The following is a 23,586-nucleotide window of genomic DNA, read 5'->3' as shown; positions in this document are numbered from 1 at the left end:
CCAGACATTAACTTTAATGCCTCTTTAATCTGGACCAAACTCAATGCTTACCATATCTCAGTTTAGCCAGCCTGCTCCTATAAATGAACCCTGAAATATGAGCTGGAGTAACCCATGAATGGTCTAGAAATGGAGTGATACTTATTCTGGTTTTGAATTCTGGGTTGAATTTGAATGGGTAGAATGTAAGTTGGAGGGAAGGAGAAGGAGAAAAATGGGAAGAACAATCTATGCAGAGAAAATAGCATAAACAAAATTCAAGGTAAGAAATATTTACTTTCAAGATTCCTTCAGAAAAAAGGTACACCATTCCAAACCCAGCACCTGTTAGAAAATATTTGAATTGTTGGAAAGTGTCTTGACTGCTGAAGTGTCTGTCTTCTCCACTACATGAAGCCAAGGACAATGTCTTTTCATCTCTGTATTTCCAGAATCAGAGCACAGTATCTGGCTTCAGCGTACACTTGATAAATAATTACTAAGCGACTGAATTGATTTGATTGAGTGATTACAGGCAGGAGAATAGCATTTGCAAAACAAACTGAAAAAGTCATGTGTATCCTTTATTTTGCTTTTTAGACAATTGTGGTTAAAAAACCACATATAAAATTTACCATCTTAATCATTTTAAGTGTACAGCTCAGTAGTGTTAAGTATATTTATACTGTTGTGAAACAGATCTCCAGAACTTGTTCATCTTATAGAACTAAAACCCTATACCCACTAAGCAACAACTTCCCTTTTCCCCCTCCCTCCAGCCCCTAGCAACCACGTTATATTTTTATGAATTCGAATACTTAAGATACCTCAAAAAAGTGGAATCACACACATAATAAGCTTGTCCTTTATGACCAGTTTATTTAACTTAGCATGATGTCCTCGAGACTCATCCATGTTGTAGCATGTGTCAGGATTTCCTTCCTTTTTAAGGCTGCATAGTATCTCATTGTATCTATATACCACATTTTGTGTGTCTAACATCCATCAGTGGACATTTGTGTTGCTTCTATCTCTTGGCTATTGTGAATAGTGCTGCTATAAACATGGGTGTACAAATCTCTTCAAGACACTGCTTTCAATTATTTGGGGGTATATACCCAGAAGTGGGATTGCTAGATGATATGGGTATTCTATTTTTAATTCTTTGAGAGCCTCCCATACTTCTTTCCATAGTAGTTGCACCGTTTTACAATTTCACCAACAGCACACGAGGGTTTAACTTCTTCACATCCCCACCAGCACTTGTTATATTCTGAATTTTGTTGTTGTGGCTTTATAGTAGCCGTCCAAATGGGTGAGAGGTGATAGCTCATTGTGGTTTTAATTTGCATTTCTCTGATGATTAGTGATGTTGAACATTTTTCATATGCTTTTTTGGCCACTTGTATGTCATCTTCAGAGAAATGCCTATTCCATTTTATAATAAGGTTATTTGACTTTTGTTGTTGCTGAGTTTTAGAAGTTCTTTATATTCCTAGATATTAGCCCTTATCAGATAAATGATTTACAAATATTTTTCCCACTCCATAGGTTACCTTTTCACTCTGTTGATTGTGTTATTTGCTGAGCAAAAGGTTTTAAGCTTGATATTGTCTTGTCTATTTTTGCTTTTTTTGCCTATGCGCTTAGTGTCATATCCAAAAAATCATTGCCAAATCCAGTGTCATGGTGTTTCCCCCCTACGTTTTCTTCTAGAATTTTTATATTGGGGAATTTTATTTTGCTTTTAACAAAGTCTCAGATAATTTTATAATGCAAAACTCTTGAATCTGAGAGCACTAATTAAGACCAGTCTTTGGTTTTAAAATGTAGATTGCATTATCATTTAACATCCTAAAGCTTCTCCAGCAGTCTAACTTTTCTATAAGAGGCTTAAGGGTGGGTGAAGAAGCTGTCCTATTTCGAGGTCCTGAAATTCTCTCACAAATTTTGAACTCCCTGAGGGGCTCTGGATTTTGTTGTCCTGCTAGGAAACTCTGGTAAACAGGAATTTCTCTTGGCCTAATGAATCTTCATCTCTACTTTAGAATGAATAGACTAGAGCTTCACCTCACTTCCAACATATTCAGCCTATGGATTCCAAAATAAGTAGTATATTACCATAATAGCATCTGGAGGTACTGACAGTCAATTAAAACTCTTACTTAAAGTATCTATAATAAAAGGATTATGTCCCCTATACACTGAACATCTGAATGGAGAATTAAAGTGTTGGTTACGTGATGTCAATCATGTGGATGTTTTTCTAAAAGTCTGTGTATTTGTGTGTATATGCCCAGAAAAAGTAACCAATTCATTAACTGTTTAACTTTTTATGCAGCTATTTTGGTATTGTGTGATACAGCATTGAGTAATTTTACAGTTTTGACAACGGTCTGCTTTATCTTATTGGCCATGAGATTTTGAGTTATCAAATGAGTTGTTTTTCTGTCCACAAATATGCTGAATGTATCTCTCAAATACACTGAATTAATAAAAACGGAAAAAAAGGAGAGTGAGGGGAAGCTGTAACTATGTTATGCCCAATTCTTTTTAAAATTAAATAACAAATATTCTTCAACTTCATTCCCTACTTCAAATGTTTCAACTCAGCTCAACTCTCTACTGTAAACACGTCAATCCCCAAACACCACAACAAAGCAATACTCACAAATATTCAGGGACTAGAGGGACAGAATGAGATATTTGTTTGTGTAAGTATAGCAATCCTCTCCTATGCTTCCTAGGTTCAGGACACACTTTTTCCCTTGTAATCCACTTCAAAGAGATTGCGCTATTTCATTTTCTGGCCCTTTAGTCCATACATTTAACTTTCAGCTGCATTTGGTTTAGCAACATATTATGCCAAACAAGCAAACAAGCAGAATGAATGTTTTATGGGATTTATAATGAAAGAATTTCATTGGCAATTGCAAGATGGCTGAATGATTGAATAGGAAGTAAAGAATAAAGACTAAAGGTATTTGAAAGTCCCTGTCTCTTATCTCTCTTCCTGACTGAATATTCAGCTAGCCAATTATCTAAAAGACAACTGATATTTCATTTGAAAATGTTGGCCAATATTCTGAATATTTTACTTTAGTCGATATGTAGATACTTGGAAGTCATCCAAACAATTAATAAATGCTTAAAATTTTTACTCCAGATGTTTGTCTTTATCTAAAACATCGAGAAAATAAAATCAATTGATGGTAACTGCTAAACTCATGGCACTGTTGTAAAACAATCACCACTTCTTAAAAGTGATTCTAAATACATTTAATGAGTGTGAACTTGCAGCACTTTTGTATACTCAATGCATTTCATTTCATGATCTGTGTTACATTTGTTTTTATCTTTCCTTCAAAACTTTAATTATTTTTCAGAACAAAATTTGTGATAATTTTAAATTAAAACCCATAGACAGCAAGGATCAAAATTTGGAAAAATAAGTATGTAAGGAGAGAGCCTAGCATGAAATTTCATTATTTATTAGGCACTAAGTTAACTCTAAGCTTACCAGGAACCAAGTAAAAATGGAAATATGAAGGTTTCTAAAGCTTTATTTGTTTAAAAAAGAAAACAAGACATAAATTTGTTTAGGAAATGACTGTTCCCTTGTACTAAATTTTAAGGTTAATTTATTACATCAGTTCTTGTATCTGAGACTTGTGCAAAGTAAGAGATGATCTATGTTTTGTGAAGAATGTAGAAAAATGCATTGTATGATAGTTTTACATTTAACAGTAAATGAAAAGCAATATACTATGATATTTTATCATAACTCAGTTAAGTAATCTAAGTAGCTATGCTAATTGAGGCTGTCAGTGTGTTTTTCTTCATACTTAATACAGCAAAGTCCAAAGTCTTGAAGGTTATAGTCTTTGTTAAACTAGATTTTTTTGTGCAGAATGTCAGCTGGGGCATAATAACTTTTACTAACTTGAGAATGAGAGAAGATGGGAGGAGTGGAGCTCAAAGTTAACACAAATTCCAATGTATAATTCATCTGTGTTTTCTTCCTCTAGTACTTTGGAAGTGTTGCTGAAATCATCAAGAATCATCAACATAGTCCTTTGGTTCTTATTGACAGTCAGAATAACACAAAAGATTCCACCAGACTGAAGTATGCAGTTAAAGTTTCATAAAGGAAAAAAAAAAAGATCAACAACATTGCTTCAGACATTTTCCCCAAGTTTCTCCTTTTGAGAAAAAGTCCCAAAACTTCATATTTTGGATTAGTAAAATGGAAGATGGAGTCAGCTATTGAGTGGTCATCCATTTCTTTTTAAGAAGCTCACATGGACTTGTTCTACCTATTGCCTGACCTGATGAACTGTTAGTATCTGGTGAGGTTGAGTTATCATGCTACCAATATTTTCCAAATAAATATCTTTATTTTTAAAAATAAATGTAAAGTATATTATCAAAATAAGAAAATAATGCTCTTGCACAGAACAAAGTGGCTGGAAATTTAAACCTCCACAATGATTATTGGTACACTAATGTAGCTGGGCTCACCACTGCCAATGCTTGATAATTAAATCTTGGTTAAAAATTTAATTTGTAGAAAATAAGGTATTACAGGTAATGTATGATATCTGTAAGTATAGGTAAGAAGGATGTAATGGTTCCTTTTTGTGAGCACTCTCAACCATGGGAGATACATATGGATATGAACTTTCTATAAGTTCTTGTCTAGGATTATGCTGTTAGTTTTGCTTACTAAAGATAATTACACCCTCTTTGATTTGCATATCTATCAGATAGAACCTAAACTTGATATGAGGTTTATATTAGTCCATTCTCATGCCACTAATAAAGACATACTCGAGACTGGGTGATTTACAAAAAAAAAAAAAAAAAAAAGAGCTTTAATGGACTCACAGTTCCACATGGCTGGGGAGGCCTCACAATCATGGCAGAAGGCAAAGAAGGAGCAAAGGCATGTTTGACATGGTGGCTGCACAAGAGAGCATGTGCAGGGGAACTGCCCTTTATAAAACCATCAGATCTCATGAGACTTATTCACTATCACAACAACATGGGAAAACCCGCCCCCATGATTCAGTTACCTCCCACCAGGTCCCTCCCATGGTACTTAAGGATTATGGGAGCTACAATTCAAGATGAGATTTGGGTGAGGACACAGCCAAACCATATCAAGTTTCAAAGTGGAGTGACAGCAAAGCTAGACTAAAAGCCAGTTCCTAGAGAAATATCCCACAAAACCAGGGCAGAAAAGCAGACATTGGTGAACACCAAGGAATAAAAGATACCATCATGGAGAATCAGGTCCGAGGTCTTAGATCATCCCAGAAATGTATCATACTTTGTCATATATTTCTACTGTGTACTTCAGATAGCACTGAAATGATAAAGCAGCTAATTAAGCCTAATAATTAATTGGGGAACACACTTGGCCACTGCATAAGATAGCAATCTATGGACGTATTTTGAAAGGCTAGAAGGTAATAATTTCAGAGTAACTCATGACTCAATCGTAAAGATAATTGTATATTTAAATGTCATACACTTTCATAATTACCATCTATGTTATGGATTGAATTGTGGTTCCCCCAAAAAGATATGTTGAAGTCCTAATCCATAAGGCCACATATCTCAGAATGTGACCTTATTTGGGAATGAGGTCTTTACAGATGTAGTCAAGATAAGATGAGGTCAGTAGGGTGGGCCTTAATACAATGGTTGGTATAAAAATAGGAAATTTGGATGCAGGCACAGAGAGAAGACTATATGAAGAGACACACAGGAAGAATACTACTGGTGATTCCGTCCTGTATGGCTGTTCTCTTGAGCAGTGGTCATTTATCTCTGTCTTCTTTCTCTCCCACCTAAACGTGTGCCGCCACCCAGTGGAAGATTCGATGGACATGGACATGAGCCCCACAAGGCTCAGAACTATCTTTTCAGTTTTGAACTAAAGGCTGACAACGATTATCACTTTAAGATGGATAATGATGAAAATGAACACCAGTTATCTTTAAGGACGGTCAGTTTAGGGGCTGGTGCAAAGGATGAATTGCACATTGTTGAAGCAGAGGCAATGAATTATGAAGGCAGTCCAATTAAAGTAACACTGGCAACTTTGAAAATGTCTGTACAGCCAACGGTTTCCCTTGGGGGCTTTGAAGTCACACCACCAGTGCTCTTACCATTGAAGTGTGGTTCAGGGCCAGCGCACATTAGCGGACAGCACTTAGTAGCTGTGGAGGAAGATGCAGAGTCAGAAGATGAAGAGGAGGAGGATGTGAAACTCTTTAAGGATATCTGGAAAGCAGTCTGCCCCTAGAGGTGGTAGCAAGGTTCCAGAAAATAAAAGTAAAACTTGCTGCTGATGAAGATAATGATGATGAGGAAATTGAAGAAAAGCACCAGTGAAGAAATCTATATGAGATACTCCAACCAAAAATGCACAAAAGTCAAATCAGAATGGAAAACACTCAAACCCATCGTAAACACCAAGATCAAAAGGACAAGAATCCTTCAAAAAACAGGAAAAAACTCCTAAAATACCAAAAGGGTCTAGTTCTGTAGAAGACATTAAAGCAGAAATGCAAGCAAGTATAGAAAAAGGTGGTTCTCTTCCCAAAGTGGAAGCCAAGTTCATCAATTATGTGAAGAATTGCTTCCGGACAACTGACCAGGAGGCTATTCAAGATCTCTGAAGTGGAGGAAGTCCCTTTAAGAAAGTAGTTTAAACAATTTGTTAAAAATTTTCCATCTTATTTCATTTCTGTAACAGTCGATATCTGGTTGTCCTTTCTATAATGCAGAGTGAGAACTCTCCCTAACGTGTTTAATAAATGTTGTCTGGGTTCCATTGCCAAGAATGTGTTGTCCAAAATGCCTGTTTAGTTTTTAAAGATGGAACTCCACCCTTTGCTTTGTTTTAAATACATATGGAACGTTATGATGGGACGTAGTGGTAGCAGTGGTCAGACATGGAAATGGTGGGGAGTCAAAAATACACATGTGAACTAAAACTCAGTATTTTAATAAAGTAGCACAGTTTCTATTGAAAAAAAAATTACTACATGAAGATGAGGGACAGGAGTGATGCATCTGTAGGCCTGGGAGCTGCAAAGATTGCCTGCAAACCATCAGAAGCTAGGAAGAGGCAAGAACAGATTTCCTTTCAGGTTTTAGAGGGAGCATGGCCCTGATGGCACCTTGATTTTGGATTTCAAGTGTCCGGTACCTGAAGACAATAAATTTCTGGCTTTTTAAGCCACCCAGTTTATTATGGTGGCCATATAAATTAATAAAATTTATATGCATTTTTTACATTCAGGTATATAGGGGTTTGGGAAATTTTGTATGGAAAGGTTTTTTTTTTCTCCTTTTAGGAAAACCATTGAATCATTTAGAATGTACTAGAAAGGATGACTCACAATTTAAACTGGGAAACTGGGGTAATTTTTTGGTAAAGCAGAGCATCTGTTTGTAGTATGTGGTATCAGCTCTCTAGTTTCAGTTTTCCTCAGTGTTACATGGAATTATTTTCTATTTAAGTAAATCCTCATTAATTCCCGCTGCTACCACAGCAACCCTGGCTCCATAACAACCTCTTCTGCCTCATTCCTCCTCTCCTCCTCCAAGTGTCCTACTCCAGCTAGGTGATCAGCATAGCCGTTAAGATTATACTAATCCTCAGTTGGTTGATATTCAGTACTGTGTGGTGGACTTCTTGGAGCAGAGGCTGGGAGAACTTCTGAGAGATATGCCATTCTCTGCTAAGGGCTCTACTCCTCCCCAGCTGGGAGAAATACCCAATCCAACATACCAGTCTTTTCCCTCATCTTGCAGAAGAGTCCACTGAGGGTGATCCTACCTGCTTCTCTAAAGCCCACCTCTGCAGGTGATATTCTTGATGAGATTAGAAAAATCTTTAAGACGCTGGGCATGGTGACTCATACTGATAATCCCAGCAGTTTGGCAGGCCGAAGCAGGTGGATCACTTGAGGCCAGGAGTTCAAGACCAGCCTGGTCAACACAGTGAAACCCTGTCTCTACTAAAACTAGAAAAAATTAACTGGGCATGGTGGCACTCACCTATAATTCCAGCTACTACTCAGGAGGCTGAGGCATGAGAATCACTTGAACCCGGGAGGCAGAGGTTGTAGTGAGCCAAGATCATGCCACTGCACTCTGGTCTGGGCCACAAAGTGAGACTCTGTCTCAAAATAAATAAATAAGAAATTTCAAAACACCTGTCTGTGATCTCAATGTCTCAATGGCTGACAAATAAATGGTTTTGCATAAAGAAATTTTTAGGCAAGCTAGGTGGTGGAATAGGAGACACTAGTCAAGAAGTACATGTGTAGCAGCTGAAGAAGGAAAAAAAAAAACAAAACAGTTCTTGTTCTCCGTTGCAAAGTAGATTGCAGCTATAGTAGTAGGAAGGCTGTTCAAGGTTGTTCAAAAGGACAATAGACATGAAAAAGCTAGGTCTGTGACCAGCACAAGCCTGAATTGTGTTATCATGAGTTAGCCAGAGCAATGGTTTGGAGACTTTGCACTCTGGGAGCTAAACTACTCTTACCATAGTAGCTGGGACAGTCTTGCCTAAAAGTAAGTCCCAAAGAACAGAATTCAGCGATGTGAGACAAAACCAGCACCACATGAGACATGTTCTTAAAACAGGGCTGAATTCCTCTCCTTCAAAATGGTCTTAAGACACCATATAACTCAGCTTCTATTTCTAGGTAAGGGTAAACAATATCTTTCCAGTGATGACTCAAGAGCTAAAGTAAGCTAGTTGTGCGTGATAAACATTACCTCCTAGTCCCCTAACCAAAATCTTCTGTGCAGACATAAAAAGTGATCTGTGGATAACTCTTCAAATGAACCCATCTATAAATATTTTAGAACACTTAGTAATTATAATTGTGTATTAGGAAGATCTCAAATATTCTTTCTACATCTATGGTTCTTAATCTTTTAGTAGTTACAAAATTCTTTGAGAATCTGATGAGAACTATGGGTCTTTGGCCTGAGGAAAAATTCATTTATGTATATACACAGAAACTCACATCAAATATCATGAGATTCCTGGACCTCTGGGGGCCTATCCATGGACAAAAGGTCCAAACATCCAAGACTAAGGACTCAACATTTTTCTTAAGCTTTGATGCATCAAGATAGACATATTATTCTACTAAACATGTGAATGAGCCTAAAAGTAACTCCTCCATTAGACAAGAAGGAGGATACTGCTGTGGTCTAGGGCAAGTTATTTGTTGTGAGTTGCAATAATTCTAATCCCAGCTTTACCAATAACAGACTGTGTGAACTTGAGAAAGTTATTTGTCTTGTTTCTCCATTTGTAAAATGAAGATAATAATGCAACCTAGGCCAGGTGCAGTGGCTCACGCCTGTAATCCCAGCACTTTGGGAGGCTGAGGCAGGCGAATCACGAGGTCAAGAGATCAAGACCATCTTGACCGACATGGTGAAACCCCATCTCTACTACAAATACAAAAATTAGCTGGGTATGGTGGCATGTTACCTGTAGTCCCAGCTACTCAGGAGGCTGAGGCAGAAGAATCACTTGAATCCAGGAGGCGAAGGTTGCAGTGAGCCAAGATTGTGCCACTGCACTCCAGCCTGGCAACAGAGAGAGACTCCGTCAAAAACAAACAAACAAAAAGCAACCTACTTTATGTTATTGTTCAATGAGGATATTAAGAATTGTAAAAGCTGCTCCATTCCAAGATGGCAATAGGAACAGCTCCGGTCTGCAGCTCCCAGTGTGATCGATGCAGAAGAAGACAGGTGATTTCTGCATTTCCAACTGAGGTACCTGGCTCATCTCACTGGGACTGGTTGGACAGTGGGTGCAGCCCATGGAGGGTGAGCCGAAGCAGGATGGGGCGTCATCTCACCCAGGAAGTGCAAGTGGTCAGGGGATTTCCCTTTCCTAGCCAAGGGAAGCTGTGACAGACTGTACCAGGAAAATCGGGACACTGACACCCAAAAACTGCACTTTTCCAATGGTCTTAGCAAACAGAACACCAGGAAATGATATCCAGCGCCTAGCTCAGCGGGTCCCATGCCCACAGAGCCTTGCTCACCACTAGCACGGTAGTCCGAGAGCTAACTGTGAGGCGGCAGCCTGGCTGGGGGAGGGGCATCTGCCGTTGCTGAGGCTTGAGTTGGTAAACAAAGTGGTTGGGAAGCTCAAACTGGGAGAAGCCCACCGCAGCTCAACAAGGCCTGCCTGCCTCTGTAGACTCCACCCCTGGGGGCAGGGCATAGCTGAACAAAAGGCAGTAGAAACTTCTGCAGACTTAAACGTCCCTGTCTGACATCTATGAAGAGAGCAGTTGTTCTCCCAGCATGGCGTTTGAGCTCTGAGAATGGGCAGACTGCCTCCTCAAGTGGGTCCCTGACCCCTGTGTAGCCTAACTGGGAGACGCCTCCCATTAGGGGCCAACTGACACCTCATACAGCTGGGTGCCCCTCCAAGATGAAGCTTCCAGAGGAAGGATCAGACAGCAATATTCGCTGTTCTGCAATATTTGCTGTTTTGCAGCCTCTGCTGGTGATACCCAGGCAAACAGGGTCTGGAGTGGACCTCCAGCAAATACCAGCAGACCTGCAACTGAGGTATTGGAAGAACCCACTCCCAATGTTTAACGTGGGTTCTTTTCTATTTCCTAAGTGTCTCGGCTGGTTTGAGAAATAAAGGGAAAGAGTACAAGAGAGAGAAATTTAAAGCTGGGTGTCCGGGGGAGACATCACGTGTCGGCAGGATCTGTGATGTTCCCCCAGCCAAAAAACCAGCAAGTTTTTATTAGCGATTTTCAAAAGGGGAGGAAGTGCACGAATAGGGTGTGGGTCACAGAGATCACATACTTCACAAGGTAATAAAATATCACAAAGCAAGTGGAGGCAGGGCGAGATCACAGGACCACAGGATGGGGCGAAATTAAAATTGCTAATGAAGTTTTGGGCACGCACTGTCATTGATAACATCTTATCAGGAAACAGGGTTTGAGAGCAGACAACTTGTCTGACCAAAATTTATTAGGCGGGAATTTCCTCGTCCTAATAAGCCTGGGAGTACTACAGGAGACCAGGGCTTATTTCATCCCTTCGGCTTCGACCATAAAAGGTGGCACGCCTTAAAGGTGCTGTCTATAAGCCTACCTTCAGGGCACATTCTCTTTCTCAGGGATGTTCTTTGCTGAGAAAAAGAATTCAGTGATATTTCTCCTATTTGCTTTTGAAAGAGGAGAAATATAGCTCTGTTCCGTCCAGCTCACTGGTGGCCAGTTCGAAGTTACCTCTCTTGTTCCCTGAACATCGCTGGTATCCTGTTCTTTTTTTAAGATGCCCAGATTTCATATTGTTCAAACACAAATGCTCTACAAACAATTTGTGCAGCTGACACAATCACAGGGTCCTGAGGCGACATTCATCCTCCTCAGCTTACGAAGATGATGGGATTAAGAGATTAAAGTAAAGACAGGCATAGGAAATCACAAGGGTATTGATTGGGGAAGGGATAAGTGTCCATGAAATCTTCACAACTTATGTTCAGAGATTGCAGTACATACAGGCATAAGAAACTATAGAAGTATTAATTTGGGGAACTAATAAATGTCCATGAAATCTTCACAATGTATGTTGTTCTGCTACGGCTTCAGCTGGTCCCTCTGTTCGGGGTCCCTGACTTCCCGCAACATGACGGGCCTGATTGTTCAAGGAAAACTAACAAACAGAAAAGAATAGCATCAGCATCAACAAAAAGGACATCCAAACCAAAATCCCATCTGTAGGTCACCATCATCAAAGACCAAAGGTAGATAAAACCACAAAGATGGGGAGAAACCAGAGCAGAAAAGCTGAAAATTCTAAAAGCCAGAGTGCCTCTTCTCCTCCAAAGGATTGCAGCTTCTCTCTTTGCCAGCAATGGAACAAAGCTGGATGGATAATGACTTTGACGAATTGACAGAAGTAAGCTTCAGAAGGTCAGTAATAACAAACTTCTCTGAGCTAAAGGAGGATGTTCAAACCCATTTCAAGGAAGCTAAAAACCTTGAAAAAAGATTAGACAAATGGCTAACTAGAATAAACAGTGTAGAGAAGACCTTTAAGGACTTGATGGAGCTGAAAACCATGGCATGAGAACTATGTGACGCATGCACAATCTTCAGTAGCCAATTTGATCAAGTGGAAGAATGGGTATCAGTGATTGAAGATGAAATTAATGAAATGAAGTGAGAAGCTTAGGGAAAAAAGAGTAAAAAGAAACAAACAAAGTCTCCAAGAAATATGGGACTATGTGAGAAGACCAAATCTACATCTGATTGGTGTACCTGAAAGTAATGGGGAGAATGGAACCAAGCTGGAAAACACTCTTCAGGATATTATCTAGGAGAACTTGCCCAACCTAACAAGGCAGGCCAACATTCAAATTCAGGAAATACAGAGAACACCACAAAGATATTCCTCAAGAAGAGCAACCCCAAGACACATAATTGTAAGATTCACCAAGGTTGAAATGAAGGAAAAAATGTTAAAGGCAGTCAAAGAGAAAGGTCGGGTTACTCACAAAGGGAAGCCCATCAGACTAACAGCAGATCTCTCAGCAGGAACTCTACAAGCCAGAAGAGAGTGGGGGCTGATATTCAACATTCTTAAAGAAAAGAATTTTCAACCCAGAATTTCATATCCAGCAAAACTAAGCTTCATAAGAGAAGGAGAAATAAAATCCTTTACAGACAAGCAAATGCTGAGAGATTTTGTCACCCCTGGCCTGCCTTACAAGAGCTCCTGAAGGAAGCACTAAACATGGAAAGGAACAACCGGTACCAGCCACTGCAAAGACATGCCAAAGTGTAAAGACCATCAATGCTAGGAAGAAACTGCATCAATTAATGGGCAAAATAACCAGCTAACATCATAATGACAGGATCAAATTCATACATAACAATATTAACCCTAAATGTAAGTGGGCTAAATGCCCCAATTAAAAGACACAGACTGGCAAATTAGATGAAGAGTCAAGAGCCATCAGTGTGCTGTATTCAAGAGACCCATCTCAAGTGCAGAGACACATATAGCCTCAAAATAAAGGGATGGAGGAAGATCTACCAAGTAAATGGAAAGCAAAAAGAAGCAGGGGTTGCAATCCTAGTCTCTGATAAAACAGACTTTAAACCAACAAAGATCAAAAGAGACAAAGAAGGCCATTATATAACAGTAAAGGGATCAATTCAATAAGAAGAGCTAACTATCCTAAATATATATGCACCCAATACAGGAGCACCCAGATTCATAAAGCAAGTCCTTAAAGACCTACAAAGAGACTTAGGCTCCCACAAAATAATAATGGGATATTTTAACGGCCCACTGTCTATATTAGAAAGATCAACGAGATAGAAGGTTAACAAGGATATCGAGGACTTGAACTCAGCTCTGCACCAAGCAGACCTAAAAGACATCTACGGAACTCTCCACCCCAAATCCACAGAATATACATTATTCTCATCACCACATTGCACTTAGTCCAAAATTGACCACGTAGTTGGAAGTAAAGCACTCCTCAGCAAATGTAAAAGAACAGAAATCACAACAAACTGTCTCTCAGACCACAGTGCAATCAAATTAGAACTCAGGATTAAGAAACCCACTCAAAACTGCTCAACTACATGGAAACTGAACAACCTGCTCCTGAATGACTATTGGGTAAATAATGAAATGAAGTCAGAAATAAAGATGTTCTTTGAAACCAGTGACAACAAAGACACAACATACCAGAATCTCTGGGACACATTTAAAGCAGTGTGTAGAGGGAAATTTATAGTACTAAATGCCCACAAGAGAAAGTACAAAAGATCTAAAATTGACACCCTAACATCACAATTAAAAGAACTAGAGAAGCAAGAGCAAACACATTCAAAAGCTAGCAGAAGGCAAAAAGTAACTAAAATCAGAGCAGAATTGAAGGAAATAGAGACAAAAAACCCTTCAAAAAATCAATGAATCTAGGAGTTGGTGTTTTGAAAAGATCAACAAAATTGATAGAACATTAGCAAGACTAATAAACAAGAAAAGAGAGAAGAATCAAATAGATGCAATAAAAAATGATAAATGGGATATCACCACTGATCCCACAGAAATACAAACTACCATCAGAGAATACTATAAACACTTCTATGCAAATAAACTAGAAAATCTAGAAGAAATGGATAAATTCCTGGACACATACACCCTCCCAAGACTAAACCAGGAAGAATTTGAACCCCTGAATAGACCAATAACAGGCTCTGAAATTGAGGCAATAATTAGTAGCCTACCAACCAAAAAAAAAAAAAAAAAAATTCCAGGAGCAGATGGATTCACAGCTGAATACTACCAGAGGTACAAACAGGAGGTGGTACCATTCCTTCTGAAACTATTCCAGTCAATAGAAAAAGAGGGAATCCTCCCTAACACATTTTATGAGGTCAGCATCATCCTGATACCAAAGCCTGGAAGAGACACTGATGAACATCGAGGCAAAAATCCTCAATAAAATACTGGCAAACCAAATCCAGCAGCATATCAAAAAGCTTATCCACCATGATCAAGTGGGCTTCATCCCTGGGATGCAAGGCTGCTTCAACATACACAAATCAATAAATGTAATCCATCATATAAACAGAACCAAAGACAAAAACCACATGATTATCTCAATAGATGCAGAAAAGGCCTTTGACAAAATTTAACAGCCCTTCATGCTAAAAACTCTCAATAAACTAGGTATTGAGGGAATGTATCTCAAAATAATAAGAGCTATTTATGACAAACCCACAGCCACCATCATACTGAATGGGCAAAAATTAGAAGCATTCCCTTTGAAAACTGGCACAAGACAGGGATGCCCTCTCTCACCACTCCTATTCAACACAGTGTTGGAAGTTCTGGCCAGGTCAATCAGGCAAGAGAAAGAAATAAAGGGTATTCAATCAGGAAAAGAGGAAGTCAAATTGTCCCTGTTTGTAGATGACATGATTGTGTATTTAGAAAACCCATTGTCTCAGCCCAAAATCTCCTTAAGCTGATAAGAAATTTCAGCAAAGTCTCAGGATACAAAATCAATGTGCAAAAATCACAAGCATTCCTATACACCGATAACAGACAAACGGAGAGCCAAATCATGAGTGAACTCCCATTCAGAATAGCTTCAAAGAGAATACCTAGGAATCCACCTTACAAGGGATGTTAAGGACCTCTTCAAGGAGAACTACAAACCACTGCTCAACGAAATAAAAGAGGACACAAACAAACAGAAGAACATTCCATGCTCATGGACAGGAAGAATCAATATCGTGAATTGGGAAAAACTACTTTAAAGTTCATATGGAACCAAAAAAGAGCCCACATTGCCAAGACAATCCTAAGTCAAAAGAACAAAGCTGAAGGCATCACGCTACCTGACTTCAAACTATACTACAAGGCTACAGTAACCAAAACAGCATGGTACTGGTACCAAAACAGAGATATAGACCAATGGAACAGAACAGAGGCCTCAGAAATAACACCACACATCTACGACCATCTGATCTTTGACAAACCTGAGAAAAACAAGAAATGGGGAAAGGATTCCCTATTTAATAAATGGTGCTGGGAAAACTGGCTAGCCATATGTAGAAAGCTGAAACTGGATCCCTTCCTTACACCTTATACAAAAATTAATTCAAGATGGATTAAAGACTTAAATGTTAGACCTAAAACCATAAAAGCCCTAGAAGAAAACCTAGGCAATACCATTCAGGACATAGGCATGGGCAAGGACTTCATGACTAAATCACCAAAAAGCAATGGCGACAAAAGCCAAAATAGACAAATGGGATCTAATTAAACTAAAGAGCTTCTGCACAGCAAAAGAAACTACCATCCGAGTGAACAGGCAACCTACAGAATGGGAGAAAATTTTTGCAATCTACCCATCTGACAAAGGGCTAATATCCAGAATCTACAAGAACTTCAACAAATTTACAAGAAAAAATCAAACAACCCCATCAAAAAGTGGGCAAAGGATATGAACAGACACTTTTCAAAAGAAGACATTTATGCAGCCAACAGACACATGACAAAAATGCTCATCATCACTGGTCATCAGAGAAATACAAATCAAAACCACAGTGAGATACCATCTCACACCAGTGAGAAATACCTAATGCTAATGATGAGTTAATGGGTGCAGCAAACCAACATGGCACACGTATATATATGTAACAAACTGCATGTTGTGCACACATACCCTAGAACTTAAAGTATAAAAGAGAAAAGAAAGAAAGAAAGAAAAAAAGCTCAAGGCTGGGTGCAGTGGCTCACATCTGTAATTCTAGCACTTTGGGAGGCCAAGGCAGAGGATCACTTGAATTCAGGAATTTGAGACCAGACTGGGCAACATAGCAACACCTCATCTCTACTGAAAAAAAAAAGCCAGGTGCTGTGGTTCATGCCTGTATCCCCAGCACTTTGGGAAGCCAAGGCAGGCAGATCACCTGAGATCAGGAGTTCGAGACCAACCTGGTCAACATGGTGAAACTCTCTCTCTACTAAAAATACAAAAAATCAGCCAGGCATGATGGCAGGTGCCCGTAATCTCAGCTACTCAGGAAGCCAAGTCAGGAGAATTGCTTGAATCCAGGAGGCAGAGTTTGCAGTGAGCCAAGATTGTACCACTGCACTCCAGCCTGAGCTACAGAGCAAGACTCCATGTCAAAAAAAAAAAAAAAAAAAGAAAGAAAAAGAAAAAGAAATGAAAGAAAGAAGAAAAAGAAGGGAGGAGGAGGAGGAGGAGAAGAAGAAGAAGAAGAAGAAGAAGAAGAAGAAGAAGAAGAAGAAGAAGAAGAAGAAGAAGAAGAGGAGGAGGAGGAGGAGGAGGAGGAGAAGGAGGAGGAGGAGGAGGAGAAGGAGGAGGAGGAGGAGGAAGAAAAAGAATTGTAAAAAGTTCAAAAGTGTTATTTTTTCATAAAACCAGTGAACACTTATTGAGCCTGCTGTATGTCTGTCAGTATGTATGTTAGCTTCTGTGTGGAAGTGTTTGTGTTTTCATTCCTCTTAGAAAAAAATATCTAGGAGTATAATCCTGGGTCAAATAGAAAGTACATGTTTATAAGAAACTGCCAAAATGTTTACAAAGTGGATGTACTTTGCATAAACTCTATGGGGACATCAGCAACATATGAGAGTTCAGTTGCTTCATACCCTTATCAGTACTTGATATTGTCAGTTTAATTTTAGCCATTCTACGAGCTGTGTAGTAGTATCTTACCATGGCTTTAATTAGCATTTTTTGATGATTAATGATATTGATTATCTTTTCATGTGCCCATATATCTTCTTTTTTGAGGAATCTGTTCAAATCCTTTGTCTATTTTAAAAATTAGGTTGTCTTTTCATTAAATGGTAAAAATGTTATATTTTCTAGATACAAGTCCCTTGACAGACATATGTATTGTGAATATTTTATTTTTCTTGCCTGGAGTAAACCCTACTTAACATACAGCATCCATTTTATATATTGCTGGGTTTTTAATGCTAATATATTAAGGATTTTTACATAGACATCCATAGAGAACACTGGTCTGTAGTTTTCTTTACTTACAATATCTTCATCAAATTTTAGTATCAGGATAATGCTGGACTCATAAAATGACATAAAAATGTTCCCCTCTCTATTTTTTGGAAGAATTTGTACAGCACTGATATTATTTCTTCCTAATACATTTGATAGAGTTCACCAATGAAGCCATCTGGGCTGCAGCTTCCTTTGTGTGAAGGTTTTCAATTATGATTTCAATTTTTTAATAGTTATAGGCTATTGCGATTTTCTATTTCTTGTTTTGTCAATTTGTCTTTCAAGGAATTTGTCTATTTCAACTAGGATACCAAATTTATTTGTATAACATAGTCTAATGTATATTCTAATATAATGCTTTTAAGATATGTCAGATCTGTAGTAATGTCCCCTTTTTAACTTTTTTCTCTTGATTCATCTAGCTAAAGGTTTATCAATTTTATTGACATTTGCAAAGAACTAACTTTTCATTTCATTAATTTTCCCTATTGTTTGTTTTCTACTCATTGATTACCTTAAATAATGTTATTATTTCCTTTCTTCTGCTCATATTGGGTTTAATTTGCTTTTCTTTACATACTTTCTTAAGATGGAAGCTTGCACAATTGACTATAAACCTTTATTGTTTTCTAATATAAGTATTTGAGGCTTAAAATATCCCTCCAAACACAGGTTTAGTAACATTCAACAAATGGTAATATAGATTTCTCAATTTCATTCACTAACTATAATTGTAGATTTGTCAATTTCTCTCTATAGTTCTGTCACTTTTACTTCATGTATTTAGAAGCTTTGGTATTATATGCATAGACCTTTAGGATTGTTATATCTTCTTAATGAATGGAACTCTTTATCATTGAGGTATTTCTTTTTATCCCTAGTATCATTTTTTTTTCTGAAGTCTACATTTTTTTATCCTGACAAATTTCTGCCTTTTAATTGGAGTGTTTATAACATTGCTATAATTGGGTTTAAAGCTGCCATCTCTGTTTTCTATATTTTCCCACCAGTTTTTCTTTTCCCTTTTTGTGCCTTCTGTTGGCATGAGGTTTTAAAATCTATTTTATCTTCAATATTCTCTTAGTAATTACATGTTTTTTTACAATGGTTCCTCAAGGCTGTACAATACACATGTGACTTATCACAGTCTATCTTCAAATACAACAGTACTCCTCCATTTCCTTTCCCTGCCTTTGTGCTACTGTTGTCATACATTTTACTTCTACATGTAATAAACCCTGTAATATGTTATTATTTTTGCTTTCAATGATTTTCTTTAAAAGAAATTAAACAATGAGGGAAAAGTCCAGTGCTCTTAATTCCTTTGTGTAGACAAGATATCCATTTTTCTTCTACCTAAAAATTTCTCTTAATATTTAAGGTAGCATAGTTGTGCTGAATTATCTCAGATTTCTCTTATGTTAAACTGTCTTTGGTTTGTCTTCATTCTTAAAACATGATTTCACTAGACATAGAATTCTAGGATGACTTATTTTTCCCTTCAATATTTTAAAAATATCATTCCACTATCTTCTGGATTGCATAGTTTCTGATGTAAGTCTGCAGTAACTCTTATCTTTGTTTCTCAATACATATGTGTACTTTCTTCCTCTGGCTTCTGTTAAATTTTTATCACTTGCTTTCAGAAATGTGATTTTTTTTTTTTTTTTTTTTGAGACAGAGACTCTCTCTGTTGCCCAGGCTGGAGTGCAGTGCAGCATGATCATGGCTCACTGCAGCCTCAACCTCGTGGGCTCAAGTATTCTCTCACTGAAGCCACTGAAGTAGCTGGGACTACAGGCATGCACAACTACACCCAGCTAAGTTGTTTTTATTGTTTTTTGTTTGTTTTGAGACAGAGTCTTGCTCTGTTGCCCAGGCTGGAGTGCAGTGGCACAATCTCAGCTCACTGCAACCTCTGCCTCCTGGGTTCAAGTGATTCTCCTGCCTCAGCCGCCTGAGTAGCTGGGATTACAGGCACCTGCCACCATGCCCAGCTAGTTTTTGTATTTTTAGTAGAGATGGAGTTTCACCATGTTGGCCAGGCTGGTCTCAAACTCCTGACATCAGGTGATCTGCCTGACTTGGCTTCCCAGTGTTGGGATTACAGGCATGAGCCATTGTGCCCACCCTTGTTTTGTTTTTTGTAGAGCCAAGGTCTCACTATGTTTCCCAGGTAGTCTGAAACTCCTGGCTCAAGTGATCCTCCCATCTCAGCCTCTCAAAATGCTGGGATTATAGGCACTCAGCCAGAAATATGATTATGATGTGTTTGGGATGGTTTTCTTTATGCTTTTCCTGCTTGGGCTTCAGGTAGCTTCCTGGACCTTTAGGTTTATAATTTTCATAAAATTTAGGGAAAAATTTGTTAGTATTGCTTCAAATTTTTTTTTCTCCATTTTCTCCTTTTCTGGGACTCCAATTACATAAATGTTGTACTACTTGATATTGCCCTATAGTGTGGCATTCATGGAAGTGTACAGCTTGGATCTCCCTTCAAGAAAAAATTTATAGGCTGAGTGTAGTGGCTCACATCTATAACAGTGCTTTGGGAAGCCAAGGCCAGGAGGATCACTTGAAGCCAGGAGTCTGAGACCAGCCTGGGCAACATAGACCCTGTCTCTACAAAAACTTAAAAAATAATAATAACCAGGTGCCATGCACCTGAAGTCCTAGCTGCTCAGAAGGCAGAAGGATTGCTTGAGCCCAGGAATTTGAGGTTACAATGATTGCACTGCACTCCAGCCTGAGAGACAGAGTAAGACCTATCTCTAAAAAACAAAAGAAAGGAAGGAGGAAGGAAGGAAGGAAGGAAGGAAGGAAGGAAGGAAGGAAGGAAGGGCGGGCTGGCTTGTAATTCAGCTGCAAGGAGTGCAATTAGGTTGACAGCCTCTAGCTATTAGGGCTTTCAGAATCTGTCTCAGGATTCAAGCCAAATATAAGGTCTTCCTGAGTACCCTTCAGTCTACATTTTTGATCAACATGGAATTCTTCTAAAAGACTTTGACCTGAAGTACCCATTGGGTTGGCTGACTGTATATGAGATGCATGACAATCTGAGACTCTCTATAACCAATGCAGTTTCCACTCACCAACCCCTTTCTTTCCCCAGTTATCAGACCTGTCTTATGGTTTGCAGGCTTTTCTTACTCAATTCTCCTCCCTCCCCTTTAAATTTTCCCAAGCATTACTGTCCAATAAACCTCTTGCATTCCAAACTCCATGTCAGCATCTTATCCAGAAGACTCAATTGACAGAGTTAGTACCTAAAGTAGTCCAAGAAAGCAAGAAGTAAAGACGAGGTTTTGGGACCAGATTACTCATTACCCAGCAGACAATGAGAACCCATCCTGTGGGTATGTAAGGTATGAATTGCCCCAAGTACAAAGTGGTGGCCCAGATACTAATGTCTTGCAGTGATTTATTTTTATATGTCCCCAGGCTTGATTTACTAGTTTTCATTGCATCTACATTCATAAGGAAGCTTTCTTTAGATGTCTTTGTCTTGCCTCATAGAATGAGTTGGGAAGTGTACATTTCTTAGTCAGCTCTGGGTGCTATAACAAAATATTGTAGACTGAGTGGCTCAAACAGGCATTTATTTCCCACAGTTATGGAAGCTGGGAAGTTTGAGACCAGGTGGCCAGGATAGATGGGTTCTAGTCAGGCCCCTCTTCCTGCCTTACAAATGGTGACTTCCTGTTGTATCCTCATGGCAGAGAAAAAAAATTTTTGTCTCTTACTCTTCTTATAAGGGCAATAATTCCACTGTGAGGGCTCTATCTTCATGACCTCATCTAAACTTAAGTATCTCGGCCGGGCGCGGTGGCTCAAGCCTGTAATCCCAGCACTTTGGGAGGCCGAGACGGGCGGATCACGAGGTCAGGAGATCGAGACCATCCTGGCTAACACCGTGAAACCCCGTCTCTACTAAAAATACAAAAAACTAGCCGGGCGAGGTGGCGGGCGCCTGTAGTCCCAGCTACTCCGGAGGCTGAGGCAGGAGAATGGCGTAAACCCGGGAGGCGGAGCTTGCAGTGAGCTGAGATCCGGCCACTGCACTCCAGCCCGGGCTACAGAGCAAGACTCCGTCTCAAAAAAAAAAAAAAAAAAAAAAAACAACTTAAGTATCTCCCTAAGGTCCCACATCCTAATACCTTAATTGGAGGTTAAAGCACCAGTATATGCATTTGGGGTCTATCTATCTATCTATCTATCTTCTTTCTTTCTTTCTTCTATCTATCATCTATCCATCTACCTATGATTTTTTTTGGTAGAGTTTACTAATGAATTCTGAAGTCATCTAAACCTGGCTTTTTCTTACAATTTTGGGGGAATAATTTCAATACCTTACTTGCCATAGGTTTCTTCTGATTTTATATTTCCTCTTGAGCCATTTTTGTAATAGTTTTTGTATCTTTCTAGGGATTTGTCAATTTCATCTAGGTCATCTAATTACTGGGCATTCAATTGTTCATAGTATTCCCTTAGATTCATTTTCATTTTTCAAGAGTAGTAGTATTGTCCACTCTTTCATTCTGATTTGAGTAATTTGAGTCTTCTCTCTTTATTTTTTCAGCCAGTCCAGCTAAACCTTGTCAATTTTGTTGATCTTTGATAAGAACCAAATTTTGGTTTCCTTCATGTTCTCTATTATCTATTCTCAATGCAATTTCCTTCCACCTCATTTTTATGGTTCTCTTCCTTTTGCTTGCTTTGGGTTTAATTTGCTCTTTTTTTCTTGTTCCTTAAGGTATAAAGTTATGTTATTAATTTTAAATCTTCTTGTTTATTGTGGTAAATATTCATAAAATTTACCATTTTAGCCATTTTTAAGTGTACAGTTCTGTGGCACTAAGTTTTTTTATTTTTTAAATGTACTCACAGATATCAATTTCCCTCTAAGCACTGCTTTAGTCACATCTCACAAGGTTTTGTAGGTTTTTTCTTTTATTAACCTCAAGAGAGTTTGTTATTTGACTCATTGATTATTTATGAGTATTGTTCAATTGCCACATATTTATGAATTTTCAAAATTTCCTTTAAGTTCTAATTTAATTCTATTGTGGTTGGAGAACACACTTTGTATCATTCCCATCCTCTCAAATTCATTGAGACTTGTTTTATATGGTATATCCTGGAGAATGTTCCATGTACTTTGGAAAAGAATATCTATTCTGCTGTTTTGGAGTGGATTTCACAGATATAGTAGCTCTAGTTGCTTTGTAGTGCTGTTCAAGTTTTCTATTTCCTTGCCAATCTTTTGTTGTTATTTTATTCATTTATGCAAAGTGGAGTATCAAAGTCTCCAACTATTATTCTTTATTTGTCTACTTCTCCCTTCAATTCTGTCAGTTTTTGCTTCATGGATTTTGTGGTTCTGTTATTTGATGCATATGTGTTTAAAATTGTTATAGCTTCCTGATGAGTTGACACTTTTATTATAAAATTTCCCTCTTTATATCTAGTAATGTTTTTTGAAAATAAATTTTTGTTGTTTCATCCCCTCAGTCTATGGTATTTTGTTATGGCAGCCCAAAATGACTGAGACTACATGTTTTTCCATTTTTAAAATTTCAACCTATTAATATCTTTGAGTCTAAAGTGTAACTCCTGTAGACAGAATGGTTTGTTCAGATTCAAGGGACAAAAACTAGAACTGTGATCTCCACAGAGGGTGCTGGTGAAATCAGCTTTCTTGGTCAGGGGTTGTAAAAAGCCCTGGTTTGTATCTGCTGTCAATTTCCATAATATAAACAGTTCTCTCTTAGCCTCCATGGGGGCTAGCCACCAAGAGGTTCTAGGACCTCTTGTGGAAACCAAAATTACGGATGTTCAAGTCCCTTATGTAAAAATGGCATAGTATTCACATATAACCTACAAATATCCTCCTCTATACTTTAATCTCCAGATTACTTATAATATCTAACACAATGCAAATGTTATCTAAATAGTTGTTATACTGTATTGTTTAGGGAATAAGAAAAAAAGTCTGCACATGT

General features: G+C 38.3%; 2 protein-coding genes and 1 pseudogene across 6 annotated transcripts in view; 2 read left to right on the top strand and 1 right to left on the bottom strand.

Moving 5' to 3' along the window:
- Positions 1 to 4,391, top strand: part of BLNK (B cell linker) — a 79,410-nt gene extending 75,019 nt beyond the window's left edge. For all 4 annotated transcript variants that reach the window (XM_077946967.1, XM_015147832.3, XM_077946968.1 and 1 more), the window contains one exon: positions 4,008 to 4,391. In XM_077946967.1, the coding sequence (XP_077803093.1) occupies positions 4,008 to 4,127 (120 nt within the window). In that variant the 3' untranslated portion in view covers positions 4,128 to 4,391. The remainder of the gene's footprint in view (positions 1 to 4,007) is intronic.
- The window catches only part of ZNF518A (zinc finger protein 518A), a 76,118-nt gene that overhangs the window by 7,767 nt on the left and 44,765 nt on the right, over positions 1 to 23,586 (bottom strand). Inside the window, exon 7 of the mRNA XM_077946936.1 lies at positions 9,512 to 9,609. Within this exon, the coding sequence (XP_077803062.1) occupies positions 9,550 to 9,609 (60 nt within the window). The 3' untranslated portion in view covers positions 9,512 to 9,549. The remainder of the gene's footprint in view (positions 1 to 9,511; positions 9,610 to 23,586) is intronic.
- LOC107000240 (nucleophosmin pseudogene) lies at positions 5,542 to 6,830 on the top strand (annotated as a pseudogene). The gene has a single exon (XR_013398194.1). The product of XR_013398194.1 is annotated as a nucleophosmin pseudogene (transcript).

Source organism: Macaca mulatta, chromosome 9, assembly GCF_049350105.2.
Source record: "Macaca mulatta isolate MMU2019108-1 chromosome 9, T2T-MMU8v2.0, whole genome shotgun sequence".
NCBI lineage: Eukaryota > Metazoa > Chordata > Mammalia > Primates > Cercopithecidae > Macaca > Macaca mulatta.
This window is presented reverse-complemented; position numbering and strand designations above follow the sequence as displayed.